This window comes from Mchenga conophoros, linkage group LG23, assembly GCF_057382185.1.
Source record: "Mchenga conophoros isolate Kocher_MC1m ecotype Shallow Benthic linkage group LG23, M_conophoros_male_GT1.1, whole genome shotgun sequence".
NCBI classification, from domain to species: Eukaryota; Metazoa; Chordata; class Actinopteri; order Cichliformes; family Cichlidae; genus Mchenga; species Mchenga conophoros.
In genome coordinates this window covers 53949963-53964331 of record NC_140547.1, presented here as the reverse complement: position 1 = coordinate 53964331, position 14369 = coordinate 53949963, and the positions used below count along the sequence as shown (strand labels likewise).

Genomic DNA, 14369 nt, shown 5'->3' with positions numbered 1-14369 from the left:
TTAATTTCTAACCTCTAATATGGACTGGCTTTGTCGATGTTGCACCACCTACACACATACGGTTTCAACAAATGCGCTGTTATGAACAAAGAATGTAACGGTGACACACAGCGTTGCATTCTTACTGAGCTCATAATAGGCAGCTGTCACTGGGTCAGGTGGGCATCGCACTGGTCCTGGGGTTGGTTGTCACACCTGTGAGGTAGACATGTGAATGCTGGTGTCTTTTAAAAGATACATTAATGCTATCAATGATACAAAAGTCCATAAAATAGATTAGATTAGACTTTATTAATCCGGCGGGCGGAGATGGTGTAGTGCGGTGCTGCAGAGCTGCTGGAAAAGCTGCCACAGCCACATAGGTCATGAAATGCAGGATTTGTTCTCTTTGATAGACGCTACATCATTAAAGCACTTCACTGCTCATATGCACAGTTATTACTCACACTAAGTCAACTTATATCTGAATAAATGACGAGTAACGCTGTTTTTACTGAAGGTGTTCGTGTTGTGATGGCCAGCTTCCTTTTTGCAGCAGTTCGTTACAAACAGTAACAGAGTGGGGGTGTCGAGCCGAAACACCGGCTGATTGGTAACCTGTCACGCATGTGGAGTGAAAGGAGGGCGGTCAACAAAGGGGCATTAGGGCAGAGTGTGTTGCACAACATCAGTCAAAGCTTCCTTTGTGCTGGTTGAATGACCAGTTGAGCAAACAGGTAACCAGCAGCCCAGTGTCACACGGTCGGGAGGAACAACTGAATGAGCTGTGGTTTGGTGGCGTTTCTCGGGATTTAGCCGTTGCTAACCCGGGTCTGTCCCGGGCCTTTGTGATTGGCTGCTCCCACAGCGCTGCAGGGAGACTTTCACACACGTGCCGCATATTCCTGATCTCCTCTGTGGATACGTGCAGCTGTCAGGTGTGCACAAAGCTTCTGTCAACAGGAATGTCAGGTAGGTGGCTTTTCCTTTAACACACACGATCTAGTCTTTATCACGTTATACTTTGTTCTACTGAGGAATCAAGTACGCGTCAGTGTGCGTGACCTTCTTTCAATTCAGTTTTATTTATACAGCGTCAAACCACAACAGCAGTCGCCTCAGGGCGCTTTATATGTAAGGTAGAGCCCACAGTAATAACTCAGTTAACCCCTCCACAGGTTAACTTCTTTAACTGAGTCGTAACTCGCTCAAGCTTCCACTCAATGAAAAACGGCGCAGTGTAATTCTGACATGAAAGTCTTTGCTTGCTGTTCCCCAGCACTCTCCCACACAGTGAGCCGCGTGAAATGTGACACTCGTGCAGACAAAAGGTTAACATGCTTGTGATCTGACTGCATGCTCGGGATATTAAGCCATGCACACTCTGTGCTCTACGTGACGCGTGATTTACAACCACAATAGGAGTGTAACCATATATCCACGCATCAGAAGAACCAGCAGTGGGCTGTTATTTATTATTAAGAGTGTTCCCAGCAGAGGCCAAGTCTAAAGGTTATTAAAACATACTTACATTCACAGAACTTCAATCCTGTGTCCTGTCATTGCGATGGTGGCGATGCAGCCACTCTGTGAAACCACTGACTGTGACTGTGGCTTTTACTGACACACACAAACAACAACAACACAAATCCCACCTAAAATACATCCCATCCTAAATGTACAACCACAGTTACCAACTTTGTGTAAATGTAAATCAAAACAGAATGCAGATATCTTTAAGCCATATTTGATCCGAGCATCTCAGCTGTTTAAACGTAGAAATCTACTGTATTTTTTTTTAAACAAAGTAAGTTGAAAACTGAAACCAGTTTGTTGTTGATGTTGTTTCTTGATGATTCAAATGTTTTTAGATGGAAGATTTCAGGCTGGTCAGCTCACAACCCAGACAAAGGCATGCCTTTCTAAAAACACAGCAGAAATAAAACGCACGTCTGGACTCTGTGTGTGACTCTAAATCAGGGGTGTCAAACTTCAACGAGCCACTTTAGTGTTCGAGTACTACAAAAACCCCAACAGACAAGAAAACAGCCACAAATATTTCCTAAAATGGTTTTTTTTAATGTCAAATATTGTAAAACAAGCCTGTTTGCTCCTCCCTCTTCACTAAACGAATCCTTTCAGTGAACTACCAAACAAACACACTGGTCCTCTGTGTCTGTGCACACACACAGCAGCACTTGTGCTACACACTAGTTTGTGAACTAACACAGCCAATCCCTCAGCACGTTTGTGCTCTCTGCTCATATTGCCTTCATATTAAATCACTTATTTTAACAAAAAAAGTCACTTCAAAGGCCAAACTGCATTATAATTCTTCACTTCAAGATTTGGTCTGCAAGCAGGGGTGACGTGGGCCGCAAGTGGCCCCCGGGCCGCGAGTTTGAGACCCCTGCTCTAAAACCTGTATGTACTTTCAGCCTTGATGGTACCTTTGCAGAGCTGACCGCCCCACAGGCATTGAAGTATCAGTTGACCAAAGTGCTTAAGTAACCCTACCCTTCTTTTACTACTACGAACTCACATCAGCTTAGGTTACTTCAGTCTGTATTATGCAGCTACCCTTTCATATTTGCATTTATTCTGATATTACGCTTATATTTATCTTCCTGCCAGTAGAGCTTCCCATGTTTCAGAGGTCCTTCTGCTACCGCCCGTGTATTGCTACCCACCTTGAGAGGTCATGTGTGTGCTGAACCTACTTTACAGTACAGGCCCCTGCGCCCTGCACTACAAAGTGAATTTAGCTCATCTGTAGCAGTGACGATCCAATGATCAGGTTTGATGTGTTCCAACTACTCCAGAGACATTCTCAAATGGGGATTAAAAACTGGTAAAGAAGGTAGAAAATGCGCCGGTAAAATGCAACGCTGGTGCAAAATGCACAGATTGAATGGTGTCGTGGTGATTTTAGCGCACAGAGCGGTAAGATAAAACATTTTAGCTCCAGTTTATTATTTGATGGCTGAGTGTGCTCTCAGTGCTGCTGCAGATTTCTACACATCAGACGTGCTAAAACTTTAAAGCATAATGGAAATCACTTTAGTTTTTTGCAGATCACAGTGAAAACAATTTAAACAGTTACTCACTACAACAATATGATGCACAGCTGGTGCATTTACTGGTTCTCGTGAGGTAAGCTTGACAACAGGCACGTGTAAAACGTAGTGCAGTGTTCTGAACATGTTACGACTGGTTTTTTAAATTCTGTCAAATAACATTTTGAAAGGTACAGTTTCAGAGTCTGAACCTCAACATATTTTCCACTGAGAATGACCAAAATTAGTCTCAGTTGGTCTTACTAGAAGTGCATCTGCTTGATGTTAACCTATCATAGGCTCCTTAATAGGTCATTAAACAGTGTCTGGGGTGGAGTGCGTGGATTTGGACCAGGTCAGGCCTGGATCTGTCCATAGTGGCTTTCTGAATTGTATTCTTTATTTCAAATAGCTCCTTGTTCCACAAAGATCCTGAAATATTTTAAATACTACAAGTATTCTTTTTCTTTCTAACATGCCTTTACTGATATCGCTTGTGAAAGGGTCACTGTTACTTAACTCTCAGTATGAACAGGGTATCAGGACCTCATGTAAAAGTCAAACCATGCAGTGGTTACTTTTCCTGCTGCAACAAAGAAACACCAAATCCAACAAAGATTAAATGACAAACACACGTCAGCCGGGTCAGTCAGCCTGATGGGGTCTTTTTGTTCTTTCTCCAGCTGCTGAGGCTTTTGTGACCCTTGCCACCACAGACTCTTACTGCATGGGAGCCGCTGTAGTGGCCAGAAGTCTGCGGCGGCATGGAACAACTCGCCACATAGTTGCCATGATCACACCAAATGTCTCTGAGCAGTCAAGGTGGGAGAATGATGAACCATGTGTCAAACGTTAAAAGAATTTAGTCTCACTCCCTCATGTGTGCTCGAAGTATGCTCAGCCATTGTTAAATATCTTTTCCAAGGGTGTTTTCATCTTTATGCAGTGGCTCCAGAAAGCTTTTGTTCCACATTTTGTCCTGTTACAGCCCTATTCCAAAATATATTAAGTCTAAAAATCTTCATATGTATATAAGTATTCACAGCCTGTGTTTAATGCAGCTTTTGCAGCAATTACAGCCTCAGTTCTTTTCGTGTATGACTCTACAAGCTTGATGCATCTAATTTTGGGCAGATTCTCTCATTCTGCTTTGTGGAACTGATCAAACAAAGGTGGGAGATGTTGGTGCACAGTCATTGTCTGAGTCCTACAGAAATGTACATTCAGGTCAGGACACAAGAGATAAAGGGAGCCATCAGGCTGAAGAAGCAGTTCTATCAGGCTTGGTTAGCCTGTGGGACTTTGGAGCCAAGACCTCCTTAAACCCACTGATACGTCTTCTGTAGAGGACGCAGAGTCTGGGGACGGGTGGATGACTCCTCCATCACTGAGGCCGAGGTCACTGAGGCAGTTAAACAACTCCACGGGGGTGGATGAGGTTCGCCCTGAGTTCCTGAAGGCTCTGGATGTTGTAGGGCTGTCTTGGTTGACACGCTCTGAAATGGTGCATGGTCAAGGGTGGTACCTCTGGACTGGCACACCTGGGTGGTGGTTCCCATTTTTAAGAAGGGGAACCGGAGGGTGTGTTCCAAATATAGGGGGATCACACTCCTCAGCCACCCTGGGAAGGTCTATGCCAGGGTGCTGGAGAGGAGAGCCCACCATCCATTAGTCCAGGGGTGGGCAACTCCAGGCTTCGAGGACCGGTGTCCTGCAGGTTTTAGATCTCACCCTGGGTCAACACAGCTGGATCACATGATTAGTTCATTCCCAGGCCTCTGGAGAACTTCATGACATGTTGAGGAGGTCATTTAGCCATTTAAATCAGCTGTGATGCATCAAGGACACATCTAAAACCTGCAGGACACCGGCCCTCGAGGCCTGGAGTTGGACACGCCTGCATTAGTCAAACCTCGGTTACAGGAGGATCGTCCCAGTTGCGCAAAACTGGACCAGCTCTTTACCCTCTCAAAGATATTCAAGGGTGCATGGGAGTTTACCCAACCAGTGCACATGTTTTGTGGGCTAGGAGAAGGCTTTCCACCGTGGCCCTCAGTGTTCTGTGGAAGGTGTTTCGGGAGTATGGGCGTATCTTTCCCGTTGCTACGAGCCATTCGATCCTTATCCAACTGTTGTAAGAGCTTTTAAAAAATAAAATAAAATTTGCATCCAGACTTTTCCATTATGGGTTATTGTGTGTGTAGAATTTGGAATTGGGACTGTAACATGAAAAATGCAGAACAAGTGAAGTGCTGTAAATACTTTTACTCTGGTCTGAACCAGGTGATGAAACTTGTAGTTGTGGTTTGGTTTCTTTTCATATAGGAAAAATTCAAAGTGAAGTAAGTGACCCACATTTGTCACTACATGAAGTAACGTTAAGTTGGCATACTGGCCAGATGTTATTGGGATGGGAGCAACAAACATAAGGTGAAATGGGAGCTGTGTGTGAAAATGTTAGGTGTCCCATTACTCTTGAACAAACAGGCTCTGAAGGTGCATCTGCTAAAAATCATATACTGACGTTTATGAATCGCCTGACAGACTCGCCCTTGAAGATGTGTTTGATGAAGTGATTGTGGTGGATGTGATGGACAGTGAAGATTACCACCACTTGTCCTTGCTGGGACGTCCTGAGCTCGGTATCACTTTCACTAAGATCCACTGCTGGACTCTGACACAGTATAGCAAATGCGTCTTTCTGGATGCCGACACTCTGGTGAGTTCACTGACACATGCTGATATGTCTGAAGCTGGTTGAGGGGAGGATCACAAACACTCGGGGTGGGAGCAGTGGGTAGCAGTTTCCCTTGTGTCCTTGTAGTGAAGGCACATTTGAGCCAGTCGCCTTCTCAGCACAGAGGAAATGGTGTCTCACAGATATCTTCATTTAGCATAGAAAAAGAGTTTGTTACAATAACAATAAAAACAAGAACAACCCACCTACCTACCTACAATATGTTCCTACTGAATGAAACTAATACCAGCTGAGGTCCAAGGAGCTTGCAAAGAAAAGCGTCTGGACTTCTTTAAGTTGCTTGAAGACGTTTCACCTCTCATCCGAGAAGCTTCTTCAGTTCTAAGGTCAAATGGTGGAGAGTCCCAGATATAAACCTAGTGGGAGTGACCCCCCACAGAGGGACAAAGGACCCCCTGATGATCCTCTAATCGCCTGAGCCAAGGTGTGACCTCAGGCGATTAGAGGATCATCAGGGGGTCCTTTGTCCCTCTGTGGGGGACCAAAGTGTCCAAAGTCCAGACGCTTTTCTTTGCAAGCTCCTTGGACTACGATGACCTGGATGACTGAGAACCTTCACAGACACCAGCTGAGGTGTTTCACAGCAGGCTCTGTAATGAGTAATGTTCTCATGCTTTCTGTAAAAAAGCACGTTTGAAGACTAAAACTTGTTTTTTTTATCCCTTATGACGCCTGTTTCTACACAAAGGTAACATGTATACCTCCAGATGTCAACTTAAGGTGGATGAAGTCCGTGTAGATGTGAGTTTAGATGACCTCTGGTCTCCTCAGGTGCTGTGTAACGTGGACGAGCTGTTTGACAGGGACGAGCTGTCAGCCGCTCCTGATCCCGGCTGGCCCGACTGTTTCAACTCAGGAGTGTTTGTCTTCAGACCGTCCCTGCACACTCACACCAGACTGCTGGATCACGCCAGTCGCCACGGCAGCTTTGATGGTAACACACGACTACACGGGCTCAGGCACAAGCAATGAGCTACAGTGCTTTGAATTCCAATGGCTCAACTAATTGGAGTCATGTGCTCATAGAAAGCAAGTCAATGATGTTTTATTCCCAACAAAAACATTCAGTCAGCTTTTGGTTTCGTTCTGATCAGGGAGAGAGCGGTGACTGGTCTGATTCAGAAATGCATTATATTATGTCAACCTAGCCTCACCAGGACTTCAGCTATCTTAGTCAGGAACTTCATTGACATAATGCTTTCCCTAGCCCCTTACCTAACCATTAAAAATGAATGCCTAACCCTGACCCTAAACCGAACCATAACCTAATTGCAACCCTGACACTAAAACCACTGTTTGAGCCTCAAAAATGCCTTCAAACTTGTGAGGACCGGTGAGTGTGTCCTCACAAGTGACTGTCGGTCCTCACAAGTATAGTAGAATGCAGATGACGGTCCTCACAAAGATAGCTAGACAGGAACACACACACACAGACACACACAGGCAGCCTCTGGTGGGTGTGGATCTCACAGTTAACCCTTTCACAATGAACTCTTGGACAGCTTTGCATCAAATGCACTGACATAACATCATGTTTTTAATGTGCAGGATCCTTTAGCACCTGCACACCTACCAAACTTTAGGAAGAATAAAATAAAAGAATATTGAGATTTTGGCCTGTTTTCAGCTCTTTATATCAGGACTTTGTTTCAAAGATTTAAAAAAAAAAAATCTAATTCCTTGAATTGCTCGATGAATCGTTGCAGCCGTTGAGCTGATCTGAGGACAAATTCTTTGCTTCGATGCTTCGTTTATCAACTGCAGCCTATACTCAAAAAATGCACGGAAGGATCAATAGGATACTCGATTACTAAAATAATGGCCGCAGTCCTTGTAAATGTTGTGTTGCTTTATTGTTCAAACCTGGGTAATTGTTACACAGTCACACAAAAAAAGGGGAACAAAAGATAAAAACCATACATTGAGTTTGTTTTATTGTGGACTTTGTTCTTGTGTGCTGACAGGAGGAGACCAAGGACTGTTGAACTCTTTCTTCAGTAGCTGGTCAGTGGAAGACCTCAGTAAACACCTACCGTTTGTTTACAACCTCAGTGCCAGCTCAGTCTACAGCTACCTTCCTGCTTTCCAACAGTGAGTGTGTCTGCGCTGCCTGTGGTTCTTTTCCACTTAAAACCCACAGTTAAATATCTCCACGTGTAAAGGCTAGTTCTAGTCCTATAATGCATGTCATTGTTTTGGGCATAAATCAAATAGTTTTGTATTTATTGTCACAGGAGCATCATCTGCTGCCTGCATCACTGAGGTGAAAACATATTTGCTAGACGTGCAGTCGGCACTGAAATAAAACTTTGATAACAGATCAGTCGCTGACATCACTCTGAGAAATCTCTTTAATCTGGACTCCAAAATCTAGTTTTCTTCAGAGGTGGACTTTCTATGCTCGTCTTGTCGCTTTAGCTGTCCTCTTCCATCTGTGCAGGATGTGTTTGCACAATGCCGTCGAAGCAGAGCCGTTAAAGTTGACTCCACACGCCCTCACTGACCGTTCACCCTTGTGCTCGGTACAGAACTGCCAAGTTTCCAGACTCCTGAATGCTCCATGATATATATGATATATACATGTCCAACTGCTGCTGTACATGATCAGTCTTAATGCTGCAGTTTTGAATGTGGCATGAAAAGCTCTGTATGAAAAATGCTGGCTAGAAAGCACTTATACATAGAAACGTGCTGGTGTGAATGAGGCAGTCGGGTAAAGTAGAAAAGTGCTGTAGCAGAAGGCCACCGGTCCATAACCCTGTTGGTGTGAATGTGTCCTGGTGTTTTCGACAACGCTTTGCTTCTTTTTCATCTCTGTGTTAGTGTGACACTTTTCAGCTGGTCTATGAAGGCGACCGTTGATTGGATGCTGCAGTTATCTGGCTTGAGTGTGTTTTTAGTATAACATCTGTAGTATTGTAGTGTACCTTAATATTAGGATCAGGAGGGTTTTTAAGCCCTGCACGTTTTCTGTTGTTCATTTTTAATTTGAGCTAACTGTGCATCTCTGCATTGACTGTGAATGTAATCTTACAGTCTGATAGAGTTCTTATGAAACGAGAATAAACTGACAGAAAACAAACGGTGACAGCTGATGACGCTCCAATGAACCTTCTGGAACACAAATATAGGTTTGAGGAATTGATAAATTGGGAAATACTCTGAACCGTGTGGGTTTCAGTCTCCTCTGTGTTACTGGTTTCCACAGTTGGACATGTTGGAGTTACAGTTTTGTTCTTGCAGGTTTGGCCACAATGCAAAGATCATCCACTTCCTTGGAGCAGACAAACCCTGGAACTCGCAGGGAAACAGCAGCTACTCACACAACATGGAGCAGTTTGTGTCTCTGTGGTGGAAGGAATACCTTATTCACACAGTGTCATCTGCTCCAGTTGTCCAGCCCAAGCAAGAGCAGAAGAAACCACAACAGGTAGGAATGTGCACGAGGGCGGGTAGGACAGTAAAGGTTTAATCGGGGGAAACGGAACAGGTGTGGGACTCACTGGTGGGTGGAGGTCCAAAGTCACACACCAGGAGTCAAAGGAAGGGATCTGAGTGGGACAAAGACAAAAATGACATCTGAAGCTAAAGATTGGCTTTAAACAGCAGCAGACGTTACCAGCATGAGTTACAACTGAGCTATGCAAACGTTCACATGGGATGAGCCATCAGGCTGATAGTGAAACCCCCGAGATGTCTCTGCTTTACCATCATGTGCCTGTGCAGTACAGCAGCTCACAGGTGGTGTCCTTGTTAGTAAACCAGTATCACTGTCATGATGTTGTAGTGAAGGCACCAGACTGGCTTACTCACACTGTCTGGTTTAAATCCGATGCTTTGTTGGACTCCTGTAAGGATACATTGTCACCAGTTTGCTGGATTTTGTTCCATTGTGAAGAGTGTTGCTTTGCCACGTTTGGCAGATGCTCTGCATGTTTTCTCTGCAGCCGCTCCAGCACCAGTTTTCACTGCTGACTTCTCCCTCTGTAGCTGAAGATTTGTCAATCTGTCACATAAGTTGCTGCAGAGTTTGGCTGCAACATGAACGTGGCAGCTAGACGTGTCAGATGGCTGTGCAGCGCTGGTCTTGGTTGTCAGCCCAACATTTACTATCCTCCTTTTTTTTTTGTCTTTGTGCAGATCCAAGAAAGAGAAGCCAAGATGCCGTTTACAGAAAACTTGGACACCTCGAATTCACTGCTTGCACATTTTTCTCCTCCTCCTCCTCCTCCAGAGTACCTTTATTCACAGTCTGAACCAGCTGTGGTAAGCTGAGACTGACATGCTGATCTGTATGTTAAGCTCTTGGACAGTTTCTGTGTTTTGTTGAAGCATCATTTTTTGCTTTTGTTTATTACTAAATATAATTGTCATAGCTGTGCATCTCATGAGTCAGAGTAGGGGGATTAACTACTTTAAACACAAGTCAGACTTTTCCTGTAAGTACTCATTCGATATAATCTCTTATCAGTACATTAATTAGCTTAATGAATAACCTTATTAGCTAGTTGTGTTTTTCATATATCATAGTAATGATCGTAGTAGTTGTGAGTATTTCAGCCTGACTTCATTTGACTCCAGGAAGAAAAAACACAACAAGACAGGGATACAGCCTGCTGTCTGCCACGGGCCTCCGAGCTTCTCGTTGTCTTTGGTCATTTGTTTAATTCATTACAACTTGATGCACTGTGTTTATACAAGCTTGTACGATTAGTTTGAACAACCACATTCCCTCCAGTATGATCACAGCTATGAACATGCATCAGCAGAGTTATCCCCACGATCAGGTGATGTAGAAGCTTTTACAACAGCGTACGGCACATGCAATCACGTTTGCTGTTTAGTAAAATGATTCCTGCGTCTGCAGTGTTCCCACACAGATGGCACACAGTTGGAGGAGGAGTCGAGATCGTCTGAGGAGTCAGAAGCTGAGGATCCACCTTTGGGGGCAGAAGGCTCTGAAAGCAGTGACGTTCCTGCAGACACGGCTGCTGATCCCGTATGTAGTCCTTTAAACCGTAGAAGTATGAATTTACAGCTGCCAAATTTATGTTCTGTAAAACAATTTATGTTGTAATAATCTGCAGATTTTGCTTGTCAACAGAATCGCAAATGAAACCGTAATTATGTCATTCCTTAGACTAGTTCTGACGGCCCCTCAGACGTAGTGTGGAAATATTAGCACGTTCTCCAGGCTCACAGCAACTTATAACTAAAGGTTTCAGTGAGGTGTGTCTGAGCCAGCGCTATGCAGGGCACATTCTTTCAAGGCAACACTGGTTGCTCAAAACCGCACAGAGCACATGCTGGTGGCAGTTATCATTTTGATTTGGTTTACTTACAATATTTCAGATCGATGTTTATTGTACCAGTTGAATCTGTTCAGAATGAAGTAGAGCTACTGCACTGGTTGAAACGTCCTTTGACTGTCAGTGTTCCCTTAAATGTGTGGCACAGAGTAGCAGACAGCTTGTGAAAGCTTCACTTGTGTTGCCAGAACATGATTCGTGGAGCGGTGGTTTTGTTTTTTTTAGCTACTGTGATACTCCTCCTCCTCTTCACAGACGATTCACACTGACTCTTTGTGTTTACACTGTGTTGTCTTTGTGTAAGAATTCAAATCCAGCCAGATTTCAAAACGAGACTTCTGTTAAATGCATCTATATGGAATAATTATGTGATGTTTATTTCCCACTTTGTCGTGGCAGACACCTGCAGACACTGAGCCGCTGGATCACCGCAGGCTGTGGGAGATGGGACAGGTGGACTACCTCGGCAGAGATGCCTTTCAAAACATCCAAAGGATGCTGGACCGCTTTTTGGATTAAAAAATGTCAAACTTCATCAGCCTTAGTGTTTCCATGTTCTGTAGTGTGGTTACTAAAATGCTGGGGTTTGACAGTTTGCATGCCTTAATACATAGAAGGGCACACAACTATTTATAAAAACTGAAGTTACACACAGTAACACGCTTTCTACCTGTTTACTTACTGATTTATTTATTTGAGCAGTCTGATAGACATCTACATCGTTCATAGATGGTTTTGTTTTGTTTTTAAAGTATCTCCCCTCTGCTGCTTATTACTAGATGGCCCAGTCAGGACAGTGGAGAGCTAGTACCCGTTTTAGTTTCTGTAGTTTTCTTTTTGTTCTATTAACCTGTGCTTTCTTGGTATTGTGCTGGATTAGTCTTCATCATTCTCTGACAATGACCACAGGCCAAAACCTGTTGGTCAAGGATCAAAGCTGTTCTTTATACTCCAAGTGTTCTTTGGACCCTTGTTTTTCTCCATGCACCTTGGAAGTAGGTGACGCTGTGGCAGGAACAGCCTTTGTGCTGGAAGTGGCAAATGCAAAATTAATATTGCATGTGAGAATCATAAAAATATGATATAGATAGTTTAATTGGAAACTTTAAATTGCCCATAGGTGTGAATGTGAGTACAAATGGTTGTCTCCTGTCTATATGTTGGCCCTGCGACAGACTGGCGACCTGTCCAGGGTGTACCCTGCCTCACTAAGACAGCTGGGGTGGGCTCCAAGCACCTCCCGCCATCCTGAAAAGGATAAGCGAAAGCGGATGGATGGATGGATAGTTTGAAGTTGACTTTAAGTATGCACTTGGCTTTCAAACTTGGATCATTTGAACACCAAAATGCAAGATGTCATGCTACTCATATCCCACCGAGTCATGCAAACTTTGATCGATTCTTTTAAGACAGTCCTTATAAACACATAAAGATTTATGACTATCCTTATAAATAATGAAAATCCATAGAATTTACAGAAATTCTGAACAAGAGTGACTCCAAGATGAATAGGTTGTAAAACCTTAAAGGAAAAGGCCAAAAAGGCAGATGCTTGACCCCTGGAGTCTGTCTATACACATGCTTGTTTAAATATTTAAACCTTTAACACTGGCACTTGTCTGGTGATACCACTAACACTCACTGATGGCTAATAGATGTTTTTCCCATTAAAAATGGTTGCAGTCCTTGAGTTGGTTTTAAATGACTTTTGATATGAACGATTAAATAATGACCAAATTCTACATACCTCAGCACTGACACGATCTGACCAGTACAACAATGAAAAGGCCTAATGTCTCAGAGTAGTGGATGAGAGGACCTGCAGCTCAGCCATCAAGGTCTCGTTCACTCAGTGTTGACTGGAGTGGGCTCCAACCCTAACCCTGTCTCCCGATGTCTCCTCCACTCTCATGAGACTGCTGGGAGATGGAACAAGCCCTGTGGGCGCACACAAGGATGTCTTTTCCTCGATGAGCTCAGCTGCCGCTTCATGCCTGCAACAGTGATATGGACACAGCAAAGATACACCTGTGGCCAATACCTGCAGAACCATTCTTTTTTTGGAGGTTGTCTTCTTATTGTCAGTGTACAACGGTGTTATTTTTGTGCCTCTATTCTGAGCACACGTAAAGAATTTACAAATGTACAAATGTTGCATTTTGAGGAGAAAATAATTTTGAGCAAAGAAAAGTTTAATTTGAGCGAACAAAATTCATTGCTGCATGCAAGAAATGTATTTGAGTGTTTGCTATTATCCATATACACACACAATAACAGCCCCTCTCGCTCAGTTGTTGGCATTTGCTCTTGCTCAGATCTCTGCTCTCAGTGTGTTGTTCTCGCTCACATCATCTCTGCTCTCTGCACGCTCAACTCTTTCTGTGCACTGTTACAAATGTGCCACAAAACCAACCAATCACAGACTTGGATGCAAAACTTATGATTGGCTGTTTTGGTCTCCAATCAGCTCCCTAGCTACTGCATTCGGGAAACATGGTCCAGAATGTAACTAAATCCATTTTCGGTTAGTATTGTAGCGTCCCTCCGACAGAAGACGGAGACTATCGTTATTCCGGTTACCTGGTGTTATATTAGGAACAGTAACACCGGCTACTGTGTGCCATAGCCAACGCCAAAACAAGAGGGAAAAACGCACTCTCTTGAGTCAAAACAAACCCCCAACTTGCGCTCCTTTTCCCCTGCAAACACACACAACAACATTCTCTAACACCCCCAAACACTCTCAGCCAACCACACACATGCTCTTCTCCAGACTCTCTGCCATTGGTAGATGATCTGATTGACAGGCCAAACGGCCTCTAGACTACTACACATTCAAGGATACTCAAGGATAGTCCCTCGCCGGGCGGATAAAGTCTCTCAGGTGGCCTGGTGGTCTATGGTGCCTCCTTGGGCGAAGGTGCCACATCTGAAGCGGCCACAGGCCCAAGGCTCACGGGGCTCACTGTAGGGGGAGTCACAATGGTGATGGAAGAGTCTGTAGGGGTGGAGTCCAGGTCTGTCCGTGCCCCGATAGGGGGCCAGTGTGTCCTGGTGCAGGGCGACCTTCCTTCCCTTGGGGGGGGGGGGCTAGTTGTACCCTGTACACCACTTCTCCCAGGTGTTCCAGAACCTTACAGGGCCCAACCCAGTTACTGTCCAGCTTGGGGCATCTGCCCTTTTTCCTCCAGGGGTTGTACACCAAGACCAGTTCCCCAAAGTCAAAATGTCGGCCTCTGGAATGGATGCTGTAGTTCGTCTTCTGCC

General features: G+C 44.3%; 1 protein-coding gene across 1 annotated transcript; it reads left to right on the top strand.

Moving 5' to 3' along the window:
• The first annotated feature begins 584 nt into the window (after positions 1-584).
• gyg2 (glycogenin 2) lies at positions 585-12670 on the top strand. The gene is made up of 9 exons (XM_085265672.1): positions 585-951; positions 3719-3857; positions 5580-5754; positions 6565-6727; positions 7758-7884; positions 9037-9223; positions 9934-10059; positions 10661-10792; positions 11502-12670. Exons 1-9 carry the CDS (start codon positions 945-947, stop codon positions 11619-11621), a joined length of 1176 nt encoding a protein of 391 aa, XP_085121798.1. The 5' UTR covers positions 585-944; the 3' UTR covers positions 11622-12670.
• Positions 12671-14369: the final 1699 nt, after the last annotated feature.

Coding starts and splice junctions, on each gene's coding strand:
- gyg2 (XM_085265672.1), top strand. Junction 6,728..7,757: donor TCGCCACGGCAGCTTTGATG/GTAACACACGAC, acceptor GTGTGCTGACAG/GAGGAGACCAAGGACTGTTG. Junction 10,060..10,660: donor CACAGTCTGAACCAGCTGTG/GTAAGCTGAGAC, acceptor CTGCGTCTGCAG/TGTTCCCACACAGATGGCAC.